We start from the raw sequence: 21940 nt of genomic DNA, 5'->3' as shown, positions 1-21940 counted from the left end.
TTTAGCTCCTATTATTATTATTTAAAACAGAATGTCTTTCTAGCAGTAGCTTATTGAGTATAGGAATACTTTCATTGAGTATACCCCTATACTCAGTGAAATCTTCTCTGATTTAAATTCACAGGAATCTCTCTTCCTTCTAGACTCTTAGTGTAATTATCATGATTAATTCTATTATTTGGTATTTCTCATTCAGTATTTTGGTTTGATAGCTCTCAGTATATATTGTTTCTCAATAAGGTTAGAACTTCTTTTAGGAGGGTCCATGTCTTAAACTTTTGGTATCCCTTATAGTGCCTAGCAAGCTCTATATAACTATTGACTGAATATTCCAATATTTCCACTTGACCAAATTTTAAAAACTATTAGTGAAACTGCCTTACATGGTCACAGTGCTCTTTTCCTCCAAGATTCACTTTGTTTGTATGTTATAGTGTAGTATTGCTATTGTTTGAATCTGGGTTGTCTCTACCAAAACTCTTACTGAAATTTAATTGCCAGCGTAACAGCAGTGAGAGGTGGTGGGGCCTTTAAGAAATGATTAGGTCTTTAAGAGGGATAATGCCTTTCTAGAGGGTGTTCATTAATTCTTGAGGGAATGAGTTCTCATTCTTGTAGGCTTGGATTCGTTACCACAAGAGCAGGTTATTATAAAGCAAGAGCCCCTCCCTTGTGCTTTGTCTTTTTTGCACATGCTAAATTTCCCTTTCACTTTCCAGCATGTTATGATGCAGCATGAAAGCCCTTGCCAGACACTACTGCCATGCCCTTGAACTTCCCAGCCTCCGGAAATATGAGTCAAATAAATTTCTTTTCTTTGTAAATTATCTAGTCTCAAGTATTGTGTTATAGCAACAGAAAATCTATGGAAAATTACATTTACTCTCTAAATGCACATTTCACTTAAATGTCCAGTATCCTCAATATCTGTGACTTTAAAAGCCCTACAGAACAAAGGCCGAGTGCTCAGTGTGTGTTCTTGAGATGCTTCACATTCTAACAGTCTCAAAAATAAGGTTTTTCAACTGAGAGATTTTGTTCAACATGATGGTAAAGGCTAACCAGGTCAGTTTTGGTCTGGTAACACCTTACAGAGACAAGCGTATCTGTAGTTGGCAATTCTATTTCTCATTTCTGTGATTCCCTACTTTAACTCTAAGAGTTGGCAGATTTAAACAGGGGACACGCACTTGTGAAGGATAAATTCACATGATTGCTGCATTCTTAATGTTTACAACAGACTTACTGTCAGAAATACCAGGTAGTTACACTTTCCTTCAATATCAGTTTCTTTCTATTTACTCTATGTCTTTGCTGTCTCCATAAAACATCCAAGAGTTGTTTGACTAGAAGTATAACTTGTCACATAGAAAGCAAAATTAAATAAAGTTTATATGAATGCTTAAGAAGAGAAGCAAAATGAAAATAAAATTGCTAACATTTTCCTTATTTCCTCTAAGGAGCAACTTACTTACCCTTCTTTACAAATAAAGTGTATTTGATAACCAAGCTCATAAGTACCATTTGCAAGGACTGGTTGGCCATGCAAAGGATCCCCTATATATGGATGTGTTTTTCCTAAAAGCAAATAATTCTGAGACTTTCAATCCAGTTTCTAAATAGATCCAAATCAAAATCAAAATTCTACATTGCTGTTTTGAATGCATGAGAATATTATTTTCTTTATTTACCTATTATAAGAGCAAATTTCAGTTTCATGTTCACCTAGGCAATCTATTGCCAAGAAAAAGATTTCTTGGCGATTTCAATTTCTCAAAGTCTGCAAAAATGCATTGCTATCTTAAACCTCATTTCACAAGAAAAAAATCATCATCTCCATAGTGGAATACGTACCCTAAAATGTGTGCAAATCTCTCGAGCAAGCAGAAAACAAAAAAAGAGACTAGTTTATTTACTGTAACAGGGTTCATCTGAGACAGGTAGCCATGTGTGATTCCGATCACAAATAGTATGGGTGGCAAGAGGAGGTACGTAGAACTGTCCTTTTTTACACTTGTTCCCCAATCTCATAATAGGGTTTTAGTTTACCAACAAGTTCCATAGCTTCAAATGTTGGTGGTTTCTCACAGGCATCTAGGGATAAGAGAATAGGAACATGAAGATGAAGTACTGATAGCACTTTCATCAGCCATGGACTGTGGTCTGGCAGTAGGTAGCACAGAAAAAATAGGAAGGCCCGTGGCAAGATTTTAAATGATTGTTCCATGCTTTTACCTGAGTGCTGGTAGTAGTGGAGGAAATGGGACTTGCATGTTTTAAGTAACATCCTATTAGCTTTTGGTTTATTTGGGAATAAACATTTGACAGTAAACTGAGGAGACAGCATTAATGTCTTTGGTCTTAAAATATATATGGATGGATCTTTCCCGACATTTAAAAAAATTCATTTCAAAAGTAACTTCTCCTCTAAGAAGTTTTCTACAGTATAGAGCACTCTGCTCAGGTTGTTCTTCCATAGTTTAAAACACTAACAATAGCTTGTCACTTTAGGCTGTCTTCTCTTAAAAGGCAAGTTCCTGGGGTCAAGGACCATGTTCTTCTTTTTCTACTATACTCTACCCACCTTGTGGGTGCTCAAGAAATGTTATGGTAAGAGGTGAATATTAAATAAACATAGTGGATTTCATAGATCAAAGTAAATATGAACTCAAATATTCTAAAATATAAGACTTTATTTCACAGGTTTCACATGAGTGAACTGAGCATCTGATAAGTGAATACACACTACTTAAATATAAAAAATTTACTACTTTGGGTAGACTTACATGAATTGTTTTTCCTTTCTTGAACATCAAACACAATTTGATCTTGTCTCACTGATCATTGCGTCATGCATTCCCTCAGAAGCTCCCTGAGGTAGCTGTTGGATTGTTTATCCAGCATGTCCCTATAATAAAGCTACTATATTGCTGTGCTTCTAGAATTTTTTACTTCTGTTTTTTTGTAGTTTTTTTTTTCTCCCTATCATTTCTATTGTGGAAACTCATCTTCCTCAAATTATCTGTGGGCTTGTAAAGTAAGATGATGGAGACATCAAGTAAAAGTCTAAAGGGCCAACAGAATGCAAAGACCTCTTCTATAGGGGAAGAACCAAATTAGATAGATCTATTTTGATCTCCAAGGAGCATTTTTTTTCTTACTCCCTGATCTTGGTCCTACCTCAGGTTGACAGACTGGTCAAGAAAACGCTAACCAAGTGAAATCTTACTTTCATTTCATATCATATTCTAAATTCTAAAATTCTCCATATATATACTGTCCAATATTTTATTTATATATCATGTCCTGCAATGCACTTATTGGCAATACGTTTTCAGAAGACTGAATTTTCTTCCTATGGAAATTTTCAAACTAAACATGCCTACCTCCAGAGAAAAGTATCTTGACTTATTTTTTCTAGATATTTTATATTGTAATTAATATTAAGCTACAATGCTATACTTCAACAGTAGTTGCCATTATATCATATGATAGGCGTAGTCAGAAATTTCCCCAAAGTTCCAGGTGAGTTTTAGTAAAATGAGTTATCTACACTGGGCCAGGCGCAGTGGCTCACGCTTATAATCCCAGCAGTTTGGGAGGCCGAGGCAGGCGGATCACGAGGTCAGGAGATAGAGACCATCCCGGTTAACACGGTGAAACCCTGTCTCTACTAAAAATACAACAAATTAGCCAGGTGTGGTGGCACATGCCTGTAGTCCCAGCTACTCGGGAGGCAGACGCAGGAGAATTGCTTGAACCCAGGTGGTGGAGGTGTTGCAGTGAGCTGAGATTGCACCGCTGCACTCCAGCCTGGGCAGCAGAATGAGGCTCTGTCTCAAAAAAAAAACAAAAACAAAAACAAAAAAAAATCTACACTGGATCCACAGAACTGTTCAATTTCTGTACATTCACACCTGCTTGCAAAAAATTAACTCTAATGTACACGCATACCCACAGCCCTGCCCAGATTGATATTACCAGAAATGCATGGTATCTGACTACAATTGAAACAGCAATGAAACCTCACCATCTTGCTCCTTCTCCCACTATCCAATCTATTTAAAACCTTTTTTGCTCCCATAAAACATAGACTCTGACATCTACCTATTTCAATTTTATTTCTCACTTCCTACTCATTTCTAGGTCTACAAAAATCACTTCAACTACTTTCCAAGTCATTAAAACGCCTCCTCCTTGTTAAATTCCTCCTAACAGTCTCTCCCTCGATAGTTTTAGTTACCCTCTTGATAACATGAAAGGCACTGATCACTCTGCCCTCACTCTCTTCTGCCTGAAGAGTTCTCTCTCCTTGGCTTTTAGGAGAGCAAACCACTCTGGTTTTCAGCTTGTCCTCTGGCTCATTTCAAGGTAATATCCCTGATAAATCTGTTGGAGGACTCCCTGTGATTCTATTCTGCAGGTCCCCCCTGGGAGAATATACACGCTTCTTTGACTTCATTACCACTGATAACCAGCTGCCTCCCAGCTGGATATCTCTCTATCCCAGATCTCTAGCTGGGGTGCCAAAACTACATATTCAATTGCCTCCCCACACAGCTCTACTTGGAATGTGTCTATCTCAAAAAACATAGGGAGGCCCAAGAGCCACTTTTGATTCAACACACACACACACACACACACACACACACACACCCCAAACAAGTTATGTTTCCACAATGGAAATGCCCATTTATTCTGTGTAGTTGTATCCTTTACTTTTCATTCAAGCCACTATCATTTCTTATCCGAATTACCATGACATAACCAAATAGGTCTCCATACCTATCTTGCCACCTTTCATTCAATTCATTTTTCACATTGATACCAGAGCAATATTTATATGGCACAGTAATCAAGGCTTTTCTAAGACAGATACCTTTCAATGGCTCTCCAATGACCTCAGGATAATGTCTAAAGCTTCCTAACATAGCTTAGAGACTTTCAAATCCCATCACAATCGGAACCCAAGAACACATTCCAGGTAGGTGGCAGACCCAGGAGGCAGGCCAGTCAGCTAGGTTCCCAGGCCACACTGCTGAACCACTACCAAACTGCTTCCCACTATGGCCATTCATCTGGAGCTCCCACACACTGACACCAACAAGCTCTATCTGCAATTAGGCCCTCAAGAAATTGTCTGCTGCTGTGTCTGGGGAAATTAAAACAACCCTAGTTTGGAGTCAGGTTGTGCTAAGTCAAACAAAAGGGCTCAAGCTGCCCTAAAAGGACAGGGAATAATATCAAAGTCTGAATTGATGATGGTGATTGTTTATTCCTGACAAACTTGTTGCTTTTCAGAGTTGCTCGCCCTGTGATTTAATCCTCTCCCTTCTTTCTTGCGTCCTTTGCCCTACTCTGCCACACTGAGTAGCTTGGCAGTCCAGCAGTGTCACATCTTGGTGCCTTTGTTCACCTTGCACCTTGCTCCCTCTGCTCTGAATATGCTTCCTCCCTGGCCAGTAGCTACAACTCCTGCTCAACTCTTATCTTCCTTAATCCACCCATCATCTCCTCCAGGAAGCATCTTCTGCCTCTCCCTGGGAAGTTGTGATCAGTCACCTTCCCCTGGACTCTCCCCTGCATGGATCTCTCAGGTAATTATCACATGCTTTTGTGTTTAATAGTTAACATGGCCGACTTCATTCATCCATGTGGCCACAACACCCAGCACAATATGTCACTCATAGTAGCTATTCACGAAAAAATTGGTACTCAAAGTCCACTGCTGTCAAACACAAAACAATGTGAAGAATATACTGTAACCAACTTCATATTGAAAATAATCATTCTACAGCACAGTGGAGAAAGAAGATTAGGCCATTTCTCGTGCTGCCTATCTCCCAGTCTTCTGGTATCCTGGCAGGTGACCAGATACGGACTGCTCTTTTTGCAAGGTAATATGCTGAGTAAGGAAACTAAGAAGCAATAAGAACTTATTGATCTTGTCTTCTTTCATTGGAAATAAGGAAAACACCTGAAATAGGCAGAAGAGACCACACACAACAGGAGACTGGGGGGTTTGTCCAAAAAAGCAGCTCCTCTTCTGGAGGACTGAATGAGACTTGCCTGAAATTTGATACATGTTTCCTTCTGCTATCTCAAACCATTTGGTAACTACCTTTGAGAAGGCAGTCTCCCATGCACAGCACTGTCTGCTTACAAAACCTTCTCCTTGTGAGACTGAGTTGTTCGAAAAATTGAATGTTTATTTTAATTCATGTATTCTCTCTGCCTAGCATCGTGAGTTCTCATTTTTACTTTCTCTAGGTTTCATACCTGTCTGGATTTAACCCTATCAACCTCAAACTTAACCTTGTTTCTCCTTCTCTTCATTTTTAGTTTTGTTATCGTCCATGTTGCACCCTATTCATTTTATAATTCTATGTTCCTCTATTTCAAATTGCTTTCATTGTCTTCTTCAACTTCTAGTTGTGTGTGTGTGTGTGTGTGTGTGTGTGTGTGTTTGAGATGGGGTCTCACTGTCACCCAAGCTGGAGTGCAGCGGTATGATTAGGGCTCACTGCAGCCTTGACCATGGGGGCTCCAATGATCCTCCCCCCTCACCCCCTTCAGCCTCCCAAGTAGCTGGGACCACAGGCGTGCAACACCACACCTGGCTAATATTTTGTTTTTAATATTCTGTAGAGGTAGGCTCTCTTTATGATGCCCAGGGTGTACTTCTAGTACTAAACCTATTCTAAACATTAATCTTTTTTAAAAAAAAAGTCCTTTCATTTTCTTCTTATCACCACTGCTCCCTAATCCCATCACCCTCCTTCAAAATGAACGTTTTAATGATCGGTGAGATGCAAGACTGAAGTACTGGAAGCCCTGCAGAGTCAACACAAACAGGGGAGACAGATCCTTCCTGGCCCTCAGCTGCCCCTGCCCTAGGTTTTTAGGTACCACAGAAAGACCATCCTGAGCAGAGCTCTTTAAAGAACCTTCCTCTTGGAGGCAGGAGGAACTTTTTCCTAGGCTCTAATCCCCAGCCGAATAGTATATTTAATTTTCTGGTATTTAACAGATGTCTATATGGATACTGAGTTAGTGTTCATACAGAGGCAAACAAATGGGGCTTTTGGAACCACAAATGTGAGAAGACAGAGAAAATTCCTGCATTCTAATGGGGAAAGACACAGCACAGAAAAGATCACTTTAAAAAGGTCATTACAAGAGGGATTTGAACCGGGTTGTATGTGTTCAGCCTGAGTTGGGGGGTTCCAAGAAGGTCTCTGAAGCGGTAACATTCTAGCTGAGTTGGCAGAAGAAAGAGCCCTTTTAGGCAGCAGGTCAGGGGGAGAATGTTCCAGGGCTGAGGGAACAGCAAGCACAGAGGCCCCAAAGTGGCAGAGTTTTGTTTGTTTGATGAGAAGAAAAGCCTTCCCTCCCTCCAGTCATTTGTTAATGCTGTCAGAAAATTATACTGCTTTCCTCCAGAGCACTTCCCTTGGTTCATAACATATTTGTTACTATTATGTTTCCGTTAATGTCTGCCACTCCCAATACATTTTAGCAAATATCTATTGGTTGCCTACTGTGTTCCAGGCACTGAGCACTTAACAATGAGCAAAACAAAGTCCCTGCTTATCTTCCTGCATGTACGTGTGTGTAAACAAATAGTGAAAAAGGATCAAGAAAATAGGAATGGTTTGTTATTGCCTACCAGAGTAATAGCACCAGACATACAAAACCCATATTTGTTGAATGAATGTTCCTAAGAAAAGAAATGCAACGTACAAACTGTACGTGGAATAGAATCCTAAATATAATTTGGACATAGACACACATGAAGCACAATAAAGTCAGAAGGAAATATACCAAAATATTAAAAACAGCCTCTTATTTTGTTCATTTTGCACAATAAGCATGTATTTAAGCCTGTATTTTTGACTTTTTTTTTTTTTTTTTTTTTCCAGACAGGGTCTCACTCTGTCATCCAGGCTGGAGTGCAGTGGCATGATCACAGCTCACTGCAGCCTTCACCTCCTGGGCTCAAGCAATCCTCCCACCTCAGCCTCCTGAGTAGTTGGGACCCCAGGCATACACCACCATGCCCATCTAACTTTTGTATTTTTTGTAGACATGGGGTTTTGGCATGTTGTCCAGGCTGATCTTGAACTCCTGGGCTTAAGCAATCACCCAGCCTGGGCCTCCCAAAGTGCTGGGATCACAGGCGTGAGCCACTGTGCCTGGCCTAGCATGTGTTTTTAAAAGTATTGATTCCATTCAATGAAATACAAAACAGTGGGATAGGCCTTAAGCTTTAGTTTATGAGCTGTGGGGGAAAAACAGATGAGCATTATTTGCCTTCCTTTGTTAGGATATTAATTTCTCACTAGGTTTGGCTACCAGTGTTTTTTAGGTTGCTTCACACCTCTCAAATATGACTCAAAGTAATGAAAAGAAGGAAAACGATGTCAAAACGCCATTAGGTGACGGAATCAGATACTGTCTATATTGGTTAGGAACAGAAAGATGACTCATGACCCACCCACCTCCACAAAAAAAGCAGCCACTTAAAATCCAAGACCAATATGATCTCAGGCAACACGGAGTCTGTTCCCAGCAGGCACAAAAAGCATGGCGCACCCTTACCACCTCTCTAACACCAGGCACTGAGAGCCTGCTCTCTCACCCAGTATGCCCTTCCCAGACCCAGAGTCCGCGCGCTCACTCCATTCAAAGCAAACAGTGAGCTAGCTGTCTTGCCCACAGTGAACTCCGCACACAGGCCACTTGCGCACAGCACGCTCCCAGCAACACGTGGCCAGGCCCCGCTCACCCAGCCCAGTCCAGCACATGGGGCACAGCAGACGCACTGCAACCCTTATCGCGGGTACTGTCCAAGCCCTAATGAACACCCCACTCACCAAGGCACCAAGGGAACACAGGGCAAACTCTCACCACGGGCACAGCACGGGCCCTAGCAACACTTCCACGCACCTGTGCACTCCAGAGCAAGCCCTCACCTGGGGCGCCCAGTCCGCGTTCCCCTTGCTGATTGGGCTCAATCACGAAAACACGATTCACGCCTTTTTTGGGGATGCAACCAGATCCTGCGTAAATGCCGACCGCGCACACCACGCCACCAAACAAGCTTCACCTTGGGCTCTGCGTGGTTCCCGCATTCGCCGCCACATATCCCCGGGATCTGAGCACTGCACCCCTCGGAGAACCCTGGCCTCTCTCTCCATCCCAAGCCCGCACGACGGCCTCCTGCCCGACTGACTGAGCAGAGCTCCAGCCTCGCTGCGGACGCGCGAACCCGCCCCCAGGTCCTACCGGAGAAGGAGGACAGCCGCAACACCAGGGCCGCCAGAAGCAACCCAGGAAAGCGCCGGGAAGGAAAAGGACGCTCGAGGCGGACGGGAGGCGCCATACGCGATGCGGGAGACCCCGTAATTTATCCGGAGGTGAGCAGAGAAACCGAGAGCCAGTCGAGCAGGGAAGTCCCTTCTGAGTCCGGTTATTGGACACAACAATCCCCAAACTCACAAAGTTTCCAGGGTGCTTGACAGGTGGGCGTGGCCTGGGCGCTTGGGGTGGAATTGAATGTTGGCACCGGGGCGGCTGGGGCCAATCGGCGGGCCGCGGGGCGGGGCCTCGGCGAACAGGGGCAACTCGTTGGCCTTCGAGGAGAAAGGGCGTGTCCAGAGCCCTAGCAGGGGGACACCGTGGGCCAGCGCCCGTCAGGGTTAGTTTTACCCTGGGGCACTGCAGGCTCAGGACCGACTAGCCCTTACTTGGTATTTTGCATTAGTCAGGCATTATTGGGAACAATATTTGAGTTTTTCTTGCTTGAATGCCTGCTACTGTGTCGTCTCGGGGCCGTCTTGTTTTCACAGTCTCAAAGGGTTGGCTTCTGCACTCCCAGCCGCTAAGGTAATTTGCTCTTTGCTTCCCTCCCTGGAGAGGACCCGTCAGAATCTAATTTATTAAGCAACACCAGGCCGTTAGCATATTGAGACTCTATGGGGCCCCTGCCCTTGAGCAACTAAATGTTTTATTGAAGACGAAATATGCATGCATGAACAATGTAAGGACAAGGGTGTCCTAAGTGCCAAATTCCTGGAAGCAATGAATGCAGGAGGATTGGGATGGGTAGAAATTGTTAGGCGAAGTGGATAAGGGGGAGAAGTTTTCTGGTGAAATAATCTCAGGAACAATACTGGAAAATTAAGAGTGAGCAGGATTGATTTGCAGGGTTCTGAGTAAACCAGTATGACTGGTAAAAGGAAAAAAAAGGGAACATGACTGGCATTAAAAGAGCAAACAAAAAGAGTTGACATCTCTTCCCCTCAGACTGGCAAAGAATTAAAACGTCAGCCAATGTGAGTGAACGTGTTGCAGGGGGACTAGCACTCTGTTTGTAACATAACTTTTCAGAATGTTAAAAGTCTTAAAGTGGACATGACTTGTGTTAGGCTATCAGTTCCCAGAGAAATCATTAGAGCTGTGATCAAAGATTTATAATTTTTGGAAAAAAGTAAACCCTAAGTGTCTAGCAAAAGTAATAAGGAATTTCTGGTAGTTACCTTTGCGTGATGGAATTCTATGCAGCAAGTATTGCAAAAGTATACCAAATATGACAAACTATGATATAATTGTAAGTGGAAAAAGCAGAGTCCAAATTGGCATGTGCCTTTTGGCAGTCCTTTTATTAAAACAAAAGTGCTCTCTCTCTCTCTATATATGTATAAAATAGTTTGGAACACAACAAAATTAACAATGGTTGATAACATTATAGATATTTCACTTTCCTTGTGCTTTTCAGTTTTCTTTTTCTTTGTTGACCCTATGTTACATTTAGAATGCTACTCAGGAGGCTGAGGCAGGAGAATGGCGGGAACCCGGGAGGCGGAGCTTGCAGTGAGCCGAGATCGCGCCACTGCACTCCAGCCTGGGCAACAGCGTGAGACTCCGTCTCAAAAAAAAAAAAAAAAAAAAAAAAAGAAAATGTGTTAAAAAAATCAAACCTATGTATCAGTTGCTGTTTTGTTCACGGAGTTATGGAAGTAGAACTTGTATTACACAGGGTTTGTATGAGAGGATGGTGAGAAATTGGATGCTCAGTGTATAAACCTAAAATAGGTCTTATGGAATTATAGAGTTTAAATGTATTTAATACAGTTCTATAACTGAGATGTACTGAAGACTTTCTGGGTTCACCAAACCATGGAATTTCCTCTTCCCAAAAATTTTCAAATTTTTGGCAAAGAATACAATACATTGAGTGTGGTAGTATATCAAATAAACATCTTAGTATCTTGGATTATAAAATTCAGACACTCCATGACAGTAATTAAAGGAGGTATAATTAAGGGGATAGTAAATAGGAAACTCAATGAGAGGAAATTATTATTCCTGTTAATGTATAGTGTGAAGGAGCGATATGACAGACATGTTCTGTGGTTCAATGCCAGCAATTATTTGTGAAAGTAGGTAGTCTATTCATTGTTCTCCACAACAATAGATATTAAAAATTCTCCATTTATTTTCAGGCTTGGAAGAAAGATGCCTTTTTCTCATGAGAAAAATTATTATAAAGTATAGAAAAAAAATGTGGCTATTATTTGATTTCCTAGTTTCAGGTGTGAGATTAAACTCAAAGATTGGTATTTTATTGAAACTTTCTTTCAATCAGTCAAATTTCTATCCCTGAGGTTAATCAAGCCATTCTTAACATACTCAAAGACTTTCACATTACATTTATGAAACTAATTTTTATTTGAGTTAACTGAAGCTTCATTTGAATGGTTCTGAGCCTTGTTTCCTATTTTTGGGGATGAGTTCCGTAAGTCAGGGGTAGAGTTTTCTTATAATATCTCCAGTGCCAAAATCTATAATAGGCGTACAATGAATAGCTGGTAAATATTGGATGAAATAAATGGTTCTTGTGGTCAAGTGCACTTAACATGTCTCTGCCAGTTCTCCTCCAGCATGAATTTACCAAATGTCCAGAAAGTTCTGAGAGATTTTGATTTAAATAATTTTAGACCCTAGAAAACAAATCGAGATCTGTCTGTAAAAGGGATGAACTACAATTGTCTGCACCGCAAACTTTCCTTAATCAGGTGTTGCAAGCTTACTTGTGAAGTGGAGCTGTGGTCTATCCCTTAGCCTTGAGATCATTTTAGTGACTGAATTCAAAGGGAAGGTGTCGACAATGAACTTCCTGAGGCCTTAACAGGGGTAGAACTTGAAGCCACAGTTTTGAATGAAGTGGATTTAGGAGATTGTTTCCTCCAACTCCCCCTAAAGATTTTGTCAAACTGCCAAAGAGAAGAAAAGGAGAGAATGGAGGATATGTGTGTTTGTGGACCAGGTTTAGAACCATGGGATCTCCTTTAAGGGGCTTACGAAGGGCAGTGTGGGTGGAGGCTGGTGTGCGGATATCATTAAACTGTGGTCAACTCTTTTAAAATTTGATGTTAGGGCTGGGCACAGTGGCTCATGCCTGTAATCCCAGCACTTTGGGAGGCCGAGGCAGGCAGATCACGAGGTTGGGAGATCTAGACCATCCTGGCCAACATGGTGAAACCCTGTCTCTACTAAAATACAAAAAACTAGCTGGGCATGGTGGCACACACCTGTAGTCCCAGCTACTCAGGAGGGTGAGGCAGGGGAATTGCTTGAACTCGGGAGGCGGAGGTTGCAGTGAGTCAAGATCGCGCCACTGCACTCCAGCCTGGTGACAGAGCAAGACTTCATCTCAAAGAAAAAAGAAAAAAGAAAAAAACAAACAAACAAAAAGAACCATGATACATGTTCTTTGCCTCCTAAATTAGTATACTGTATTTACATTATGCTTTTCAGGAGCAAGTGTAGCAGCATGAATGACCCTCTATTTACACCTGACAGCCAACTGACCTTTATGTTTAGCTGTGTCTGATTTTCTTTCCTGTTACCATCAAGAGCATGTCTGTGGCATTACACATCAACACAGGGATTATGAAAACAATCAGGTACAGAACTATATTCCATAAGTAGATTTGCAAAATAAAGTATTTTATTCCCTTCTCATTATAATGGTAGAGACAGAAAATTTCATTTAAGCATCATAAACTTTATACTACACACTTAAGTGTGCCAGAAAAGCAAGCAAAACAAAGAATATTAGGACTAGGAATAACTTCAGAGGGCAATTGGTGTCCAGTCCCTGCTTTTCAGATGAAAATGTAAGGTCTCAGGTCAGCAGAATTGCTTAATAATACAAGTTAGGCAATATAGTATTTTACTCATAGTTAGCATATACAGTATTTCTCATTATAACTGATGTAATAGAAAAAAATCTTTTGGCTTTCTTGCAATTAAAAAGTTACAGGTGAGGTTGCAGTAAGCCTAGATAGCACCACTGCATTCCAGCCTGGGTAACAAAGCAAGACCCTGTCTCCAAAAGAAAACAAAAGTCACAGGTATTGCATATTTATTAATCACATTGCTCACTGACCTACTCCATTTTGGAAAAAAAGAGAACACAGGATTTTTTTTTTCTTGTGATGGGAAATTTTAATTCAAAAAAGACCAATTCCTAATCACGTTGTTTCTAGTCTTCCTTTAAAAGTTACTTCTTCAAAATCCCAAGAAATAAAAGAGATTTGCTAAAGATCCAACTAAGCAAAAGTCCTGTCAAGTATATTTACATATATTCACCACCTACTTGCCCTTCTTTCTTGGTGACCTAGCTGTATGTCCTTTGCCCATTTTTGTGGGGTGGAGAGAAGTTTGGTCTTTGAATTTTTAAGTACTCTCTAAACAATAAAGCAATTAGCCTTTGTGATGTAAGTTGCATTTTTTTTTCTTGCCCTTTATCAGTTGATTTTTTCTTAAGCTGTTTTTTTCCCCTCTCTTCCATGATTTTAAAATGAAATTCAGGTTCATGTCTATCTTACTCCTTACATTGATATCAAAGTAAAGGTGGCAGAATTCACCTTCAAAGCAACTGTTAAACAGAATTACACAGAAATGAGCAGTAGTCATATATAAAGCTATTCTTAAATATTCAGAAATATTCTGATGTTAGCATAGCCCATAATAACATAGCCCATATGTTAGCATAGCCCATAATAACATAACACATTTTTATTCTCTAAAGATGTGGACAGGTTGAAGAGCACAAGCTCATTTATTTTAAAAATATCAGAACATATTATTTTGATATATTTTAAAAAATTTATGTTTTAAAAAGTTAATTTAGTATATTCTGAATCCATACAAAACTAAGCTAGTTACTTTTGTAATAACAATTATTCTTTCATTTCAATTTTTATTATGTTTTTTATAAAGAACATAGCAAAAAGTGCTTTTGAAATAAAGCTTAGAAAATATCCAAAGCTTATTTTCCAAATATTTCTCTTGAGTAGTCTTAACCACCCTTCCCATAATCATTTCATGCCTCTCCAGTAAATTAATTTTTCTCCCTAGAGAAAGTAAAAACTGATATAGCATATATTTCACTCCAAACTGTTTAAAAGACTAGGGTTCTGCTCTATAAAATAAAAGGAAACTAAGGGGAGAAAAGTACATGTGTAAAAAAACACATATGTGAAAGAAGAAAGGCAGAAAATGAATCAAATATTAGGAGTGGTTATCACTAGGTAGCATAATCATATGTGACTTATTTTTCATAACTTTCTGCATTTTCCAAGCTCTCCTTAATGAGCACATTCCATATTACAAATATTTTAAAAAAGAAAAATGACCAACTTATAAACCAGCAATTCCAGGCAACACCTTATTCCTTTAAGTAATTCAAACCATTTTCTATCTCCTAAAAGCAGTCTTTTCCCCTGACTAGGTACTGTGTGCGTTTAGCACGAGGCAGAAGGGTGGGGGTTTCACAGTGATGCACACAAAGAGGGAGGAACTTTGCTAGGTACTGGGGAAGCGGCAGCATCTTCAAGTGCACGTGTCTGCATCTCTGTGAAGTCACTTCAAAGACTTTATGAAGCTCAGATCTGATTCTGTTGAAATCAATTGGCTCCTTTCCAACCAAAATTGTACCTCGAGATGTTCTTCAGCTGTATAGTACTTTGTCAAGGAAGGACACTGAAATAACAGGATGTTTTCATTTAGTTAACAGCATGGTCGACAATTGAACTACCCAGAATTTACAGGCTGATAATCGTGATGCTAGAATTTCCATATAAATTACAAGGTCATTAGAAGTGTTTATTGCCCTCTGTGATGGCTGCTGTGTAGGACACAGAAAGTATGGCACAAATGGAGACATTAGTAAATAAGAGAGAGATTAATGATTAACTTGACCTTTTCCTTTTTTGTGTCCAAAGAAAAAGTGTTCTCAGAGTTGAGCTACTAAATAAAGAGCCTCATTCCATTCTAGAAAACGTACAGGTCACCCATAACAGAATAAATGATTTTTTTGAGTCTGTTGTTCTAAACCATGTTGGTAGCAGGGGGCAGAAATAGGAACTGGTCATCTTGAAGGGGTCAGCATCAGAAAGCATGTCCTTCTCTTCTAATTACAGTCAAGAATGAGCTGCAGTAGTAGATTTAGTACAAGGTATCCACATGCTTCCCCAGCTGTGCTGGAGCCTCTCCTTTTAAGGTCAGGAATGGTGTCCTTCCACCAACTGACAGACCTCCTGATGAGTCCCTCCAGTTTATCTGCTCCCCAGTTATTACTGCCACCAGATTCCTCATCTTTGTTCTCCTTCCATCTCACAAGACTTCGCAGCATCACCTGTTACCTGTATTCCTCCAAACACTTTCATGTCCAACACACAGCTATGTCTTTGGAGCCTGCCTCTTTACTCCGCCCCAGAACCTGGGTGCAAAAGGTCTTAACGCTTGCACAGATTCTAACTCACTTCTTGACTAGCATATTTTGCTACAGATGATTCACTTTGTTCCTGTGGAACACTGTGGTCAAAATTCCAACCTTAAAAGGGAAAGTTGAAACAAAATTTTTAAGTACTTTATACCTACCAAAAAGTGATCAATAGTCAGTGTACACAATTTGAGGTGTACTTTGATGTAAGAGTATTTCCAAAAACTTGAGGATAAATGAAATTTTCATAATTTCATTTCTCAATTGATTAATAAGCTCAGTTGATTACTGAACATTTCTCCTTTGATTATCTATACTCAGAGATTGGGGAGATCTTTAAAAAATTGTCTCTATTCATCAGAAGTTAATTTAGCATGGAAAAGAAAACACATAAGCACAATGTATGGCACATTGTAAGTGGCTAAGAAGGTTTGAATAGTAGATGAAGCAAGTACATGAATGCAATAGAGTTATCAGGCAAAAAGACAACACATGAAATGTCAATAACTATAGGTTATGTACTGTTATAATGATGGGAGAAATGTTTGTCAGTTTGTAAAAAAAGCAGAATTCAATATTGTGCAATCAATATAATCTCAAGGTGTATATGCAAATGTAAAATAATATGCAAAGATGCTTAAGAATACTACTAGGTAGAGATTATTGCAGGTAATTTTTACATTTTTAATATTTTCTCCTATTTCTTGTTTTTAATAATGAAGAGATATTACTGTTAAAATAGTTTATTTATTTATTTTTTAATACTTTAAGTTTAGGGTACACGTGCACAATGCGCAGGTTTGTTACATATGTATACATGTGCCATGTTGGTGTGCTGCAACCATTAACTCTTCATTTACATTAGGTATATCTCCTAATGCTATCCCTCGCTGCTGCCCCGACCCCACAACAGACGCCGGTGTGTGATGTTCCACTTCCTGTGTCCAAGTGTTTTCATTGCTCAATCCCCACCTATGAGTGAGAACATGCGGTGTTCGGTTTTTTTGTCCTTGTGATAGTTTGCTGAGAATGATGGTTTCCAGCTTCATCCATGTGCCTACAAAGGACATGAACTCATCGTTTTTTACGGCTACATAGTATTCCATGGTGTACATGTGCCACACTTTCTTAATCCAGTCTATCATTGATGGACATTTGGGTTGGTTCCAAGTCTTTGCTATTGTGAATAGTGTCACAATAAACATTCGTGTGCATGTGTCTTTATAGCAGCCTGATTTATAATCCTTTGGGTATATACCCAGTAATGGGATTGCTGGGTCAAATGGTATTTCTAGTTCTAGATCCTTGAGGAATCGCCACACTATCTTCCACAATGGTTGAACTAATTTACAGTCCCACCAACAGTGTAAAAGTGTTCCTATTTCTCCACATCCTCTCCAGCAACTGTTGTTTCCTGACTTTTTAATGATAGCGATTCTAACTGGTGTGAGATGGTTTCTCATTGTGACTTTGATTTGCATTTCTCTGATGACCAGTGATGATGAGCACTTTTTCATGTGTCTGTTGGCTGCATAAATGTCTTCTTTTGAGAAATATCTGTTCTTATCCTTTGCTCACTTTTTGATGGGTTGTTTTTTTCCTTATAAATTTGTTTGAGTTATTTGTAGATTCTGGATATTGGCCCTTTATCAGTTGAGTAGATTGCAAAATTTTTCTCCCATTCTGTAGGTTGCCTGTACATTCTGATTGTAGCTTCTTTCACTGTGCAGAAACTCTTTAGTTTAATTAGATCCTATTTGTCAATTTTGGCTTTTGTTGCCATTGCTTTTGGTGTTTTAGACATGAAGTTCTTGCCCATGCCTATGTCCTGAATGGTATTGCCTAAGTTTTCTTCTAGGGTTTTTATGGTTTTAGGTCTAACATTTAAGTCTTTAATCCATCCTGAATTAATTTTTGTATAAGGTGTAAGGAAGGGATCCAGTTTCAGCTTTCTACATATGGCCAGCCAGTTTTCACAGCACAATTTATTAAATGGGGAATCCTTTCCCCATTGCTTGTTTTTGTCAGGTTTGTCAAAGATCAGATGGTTGTAGATGTGTGGTACTATTTCTGAGGGCTCTGTTCTGTTCCATTGGTCTACATCTCTGTTTTGGTACCAGTACCATGCTGTTTTGGTTACTGTAGCCTTTTAATATTGTTTGAAGTCAGGTAGTGTGATGCCTCCAGTTTTTGTTCTTTTGGCTTAGGATTTACTTGGCAGTGCAGGCTCTTTTTTGCTTCTGTATGAACTTTCAAGTAGTTTTTTCCAGTTCTGTGAAGAAAGTCATTGATAGCTTGATGGGGATGGCAATGAATCTATAAATTACCTTGGGCAGTACGGTCATTTTCACGATATTGATTCTTCCTATCCATGAGCATGGAATTTTCTTCCATTTGTTTGTGTCCTCTTTTATTTTGTTGAGCAGTGGTTTGTAGTTCTCCTTGAAGAGGTCCTTCACATCCCTTGTAAGTTGGATTTCTAGGTATTTTATTCTCTTTGAAGCAATTGTGAATGGGAGTTCACTCATGATTTGGATCTCTGTTTGTCTGTTATTGTTGTATAAGAATGCTTGTGATTTTTGCACTTTGATTTTGTATCCTGAGACTTTGCTGAAGTTGCTTATCAGCTTAAGGAGATTTTGGGCTGAGACAATGGGGTTTTCTAAATATACAATCATGTCATCTGCAAACAGGGACAATTTGACTTCCTCTTTTCCTAATTGAATACCCTTTGTTTCTTTCTCCTGCCTGATTGCCCTGGACAGAACTTCCAACACTATGTTGAATAGGAGTGATGAGAGAGGGCATCCCTGTCTTGTGCCAGTTTTCAAAGGGAATGCTTCCAGTTTTTGCCCATTCAGTATGATACTGGCTGTGGGTTTGTCATAAATAGCTCTTATTATTTTAAGATTCGTCCCATCAACACCTAATTTATTTAGAGTTTTTAGCATGAAGGGCTGTTGAATTTTGTCAAAGGCCTTTTCTGCATCTATTGAAATAATCATGTGGTTTTTGTCTTTGGTTCTGTTTATATGCTGGATTATGTTTATTGATTTGCGTATGTTGAACCAGCCTTGCATCCCAGGGATGAAGCCCACTTGATCATGGTGGATGAGCTTTTTGATGTGCTGCTGGATTTGGTTTGCAAGTATTTTATTAAGGATTTTTGCATTGATGATCATCAGGGACATTGGTCTAAAATTCTCTTTTCTTGGTGTGTCTCTGCCAGGCTTTGGTATCAGCATGATGCTGGCCTCAAAATGAGTTAGGGAGTATTCCCTCTTTTTCTCTAGATTGGAACAATTTCAGAAGGAATAGTACCAGCTCCTCCTTGTACCTCTGGTAGCATTCGACTGTGAATCTGTCTGGTCCTGACTTTTTTTGGTTGGTAGGCTATTAATTATTGCCTCAATTTCAGAGCCTGCTATTGGTCTATTCAGGGATTCAACTTCTTCTGGTTTAGTCTTGGGAGGGTGTATGTGTCCAGAAATTTATCCATTTCTTCTAGATTTTCTAGTTTATTTGCCTAGAAGTGTTTATAGTATTCTCTGATGGTAGTTTGTATTCGGTCAGTGGTGATATCCCCTTTATCATTTTTTATTGCGTCTGTTTGATTCTTCTCTCTTTTCTTCTTTATTAGTCTTGCTAGCGGTCTATCAATTTTGTTGATCTTTTCAAAAAACCAGCTCCTGGATTCATTGATTTTTTGAAGGGTTTTTGTGTCTTTATCTCCTTCAGTTCTGCTCTGATTTTAGTTATTTCTTGCCATCTGCTAGCTTTTAAACGTATTTGCTCTTGCTTCTCTTGTTCTTTTAATTGTGATATTACAGTGTTGATTTTAGACCTTTCCTGCTTTCCCTTGTGGGCATTTAGTGCTATAAATTTCCCTCTACACACTGCTTTAAATGTGTCCCAGAGATTCTGGCATGTTGTGTCTTTGTTCTCATTGGTTTCAAAGAATATCTTTATTTCTGCCTTCATTTCGTTGTGTACCCAGTAGTCATTCAGGAGCAGGTTATTCAGTTTCCATGTAGTTGAGCAGTTTTGAGTGAGTTTCTTAATCCTGAGTTCTAGTTTGATTGCACTGCGGTCTGAGAGACAGTTTGTTATAATTTCTGTTTTTTACATTTGCTGAGGAGTGCTTTACTTCCAACTATGTGGTCAACTTTGGAATTAGTGTGATGTGGTGCTGAGAAGAATGTATAATCTGTTGATTTGGGGTGGAGAATTCTGTAGAAGTCTATTAGATCCACTTGGTGCAGAACTGAGTTCAATTCCTGGATATCTTTGTTAACTATCTGTCTTGTTGATCTGTCTAAAGCTGACAGTGGGGTGTTAAAGTCTGCCATTATTATTGTTTGGGGGTCTAAGTCTCTTTGTAGGTCTCTAAGGACTTGCTTTATGAATCTGGGTGCTCCTGTATTGGGTGCATATATATTTAGGATAGTTAGCTCTTCCTGTTGAATTGATCCCTTTACCATTATGTAATAGCCTTCTTTGTCTCTTTTGATCTTTGATGGTTTAAAGTCTGTTTTATCAGATACTAGAATTGCAACCCCTGCCTTTTTTTGTTTTCCATTTGCCTGGTAGATCTTCCTCCATCCCTTTATTTTGAGCCTATGTATGTCTCTGCACATGAGATGGGTCTCCTGAATACAGCACACCGATGGGTCTTGACTCTTTATCCAATTTGCCAGTCTGTGTCTTTTAATTGGGGCATTTAGCACATTTACATTTATGGTTAATACTGTTATCTGTGAATTTGATCCTGTCATTATGATATCAGCTGGTTATTTTGCTCGTTAGTTGATGCAGTTTCTTCCTAGCATCAAAGGTCTTTACAATTTGGCATGTTTTTGCAGTGCCTGGTACCGGTTGTTCCTTTCTATGTTTAGTGCTGCCTTCAGGAGCTCTTGTAGGGCAGGCCTGGTGGTGACAAAATCTCTCAGCATTTGCTTGTCTGTAAAGGATTTTATTTCTCCTTCACTTGTGAAGCTTAGTTTGGCTGGATATGAAATTCTGGGTCGAAAATTCTTTTCTTTAAGAATGTTGAATATTGGCCCTCACTCTCTTCTGGCTTGTAGAGTTTCTGCCGAGAGATCTGCTGTTAGTCTGATGGGCTTCCTTTTGTGGGTAACCTGACCTTTCTCTCTGACTGCCCTTAACATTTTTTCCTTTATTTCAACTTCGGTGAATCTACCAATTATGTATCTTGGAGTTTCTCTTCTAGAGGAGTATCTTTGTGGCATTCTCTGTATTTCCTGAATTTCAATGTTGGCCTACCTTGCTAGGTTGGGGAAGTTCTCCTGGGTAATACCCTGCAGAGTGTTTTCCAACTTGGTTCCATTCTGCCAGTCACTTTCAGGTACACCAATCAGATGAGATTTGTTCTTTTCACATAGTCCCATATTTCTTGGAGGCTTTGTTCATTTCTCTTTACTCTTTTTTCTCTAAACTTCTCTTCTCATTTCATTTCATTCATTTGATTGTCACTCACTGATACCCTTTCTTCCAGTTGATCAAATCAGCTACTGAAGCTTGTGCATTTGTCACGTAGTTCTCATGCCATGGTTTTCAGCTCCATCAGGTCATTTAAGGACTTCTCTATACTGGTTATTCTAGTTAGCCATTTGTCTAATCTTTTTTCAAGGTTTTTAGTTTCTTTGTGATGGGTTCGAACTTCCTCCTTTAGCTCTGAGAAGTTTGATTGTCTGAAGCCTTCTTCTCTCAACTTGTCAAAGTCATTCTCCATCCACCTTTGTTCCATTGCTGGTGAGGAGTTGTGTTCCTTTGGAGGGGGAGAGGTGCTCTGATTTTTAGAATTTTCAGCTTTTCTGCTCTGTTTTTCCCCATCTTTCTGGTTTTATGTACCTTTGGTGTTCGATGATGGTGACGTACTGATGGAGTTTTGGTGTGGTTGTCCTTTCTGTTTATTAGTTTTCCTTCTAACAGTCAGGACCCTCAGCTGCAAGTCTGTTGGAGTTTGCTGGAGGTCCACTCCAGACTCTGTTTGCCTGGGTATCAGCAGCGGAGGCTGCAGAACAGCAAATATTGCTGAACAGCAAATGCTGCTGCCCTATCATTCCTCTGGAAGCTTCATCTCAGAGGGGTACCCACCTGTGGGAGGTGTCAGTCTGCCCCTAC

General features: G+C 39.9%; 2 protein-coding genes across 7 annotated transcripts in view; both read right to left on the bottom strand.

Moving 5' to 3' along the window:
- LOC105484876 (complement C3b/C4b receptor 1 like) overlaps positions 1-9473 on the bottom strand; it is a 99273-nt gene extending 89800 nt beyond the window's left edge. For 2 of the 3 annotated variants that reach the window (XM_071079576.1, XM_071079582.1), the window contains exon 1: positions 9289-9473. In XM_071079576.1, the coding sequence (XP_070935677.1) occupies positions 9289-9385 (97 nt within the window). In that variant the 5' untranslated portion in view covers positions 9386-9473. The remainder of the gene's footprint in view (positions 1-9288) is intronic. The other variant, XM_024793822.2, reaches the window with a different exon arrangement.
- The window catches only part of LOC105484964 (complement C3b/C4b receptor 1 (Knops blood group)), a 235838-nt gene that overhangs the window by 89801 nt on the left and 124097 nt on the right, over positions 1-21940 (bottom strand). For 2 of the 4 annotated variants that reach the window (XM_071079566.1, XM_071079562.1), the window contains one exon: positions 12985-15054. The exons of the other annotated variants lie outside the window; for them this stretch is intronic. In XM_071079566.1, coding sequence (XP_070935667.1) covers positions 15042-15054 — 13 coding nt within the window. In that variant the 3' untranslated portion in view covers positions 12985-15041. Of the gene's footprint in view, positions 1-12984; positions 15055-21940 lie in introns of those variants that run through there. 4 annotated transcript variants of the gene reach the window in all.

Source organism: Macaca nemestrina, chromosome 1, assembly GCF_043159975.1.
Source record: "Macaca nemestrina isolate mMacNem1 chromosome 1, mMacNem.hap1, whole genome shotgun sequence".
Taxonomy (NCBI): Eukaryota; Metazoa; Chordata; class Mammalia; order Primates; family Cercopithecidae; genus Macaca; species Macaca nemestrina.
Note: the sequence above shows the minus strand (reverse complement) of the source record. Positions and strands in the feature narration are given on the sequence as shown.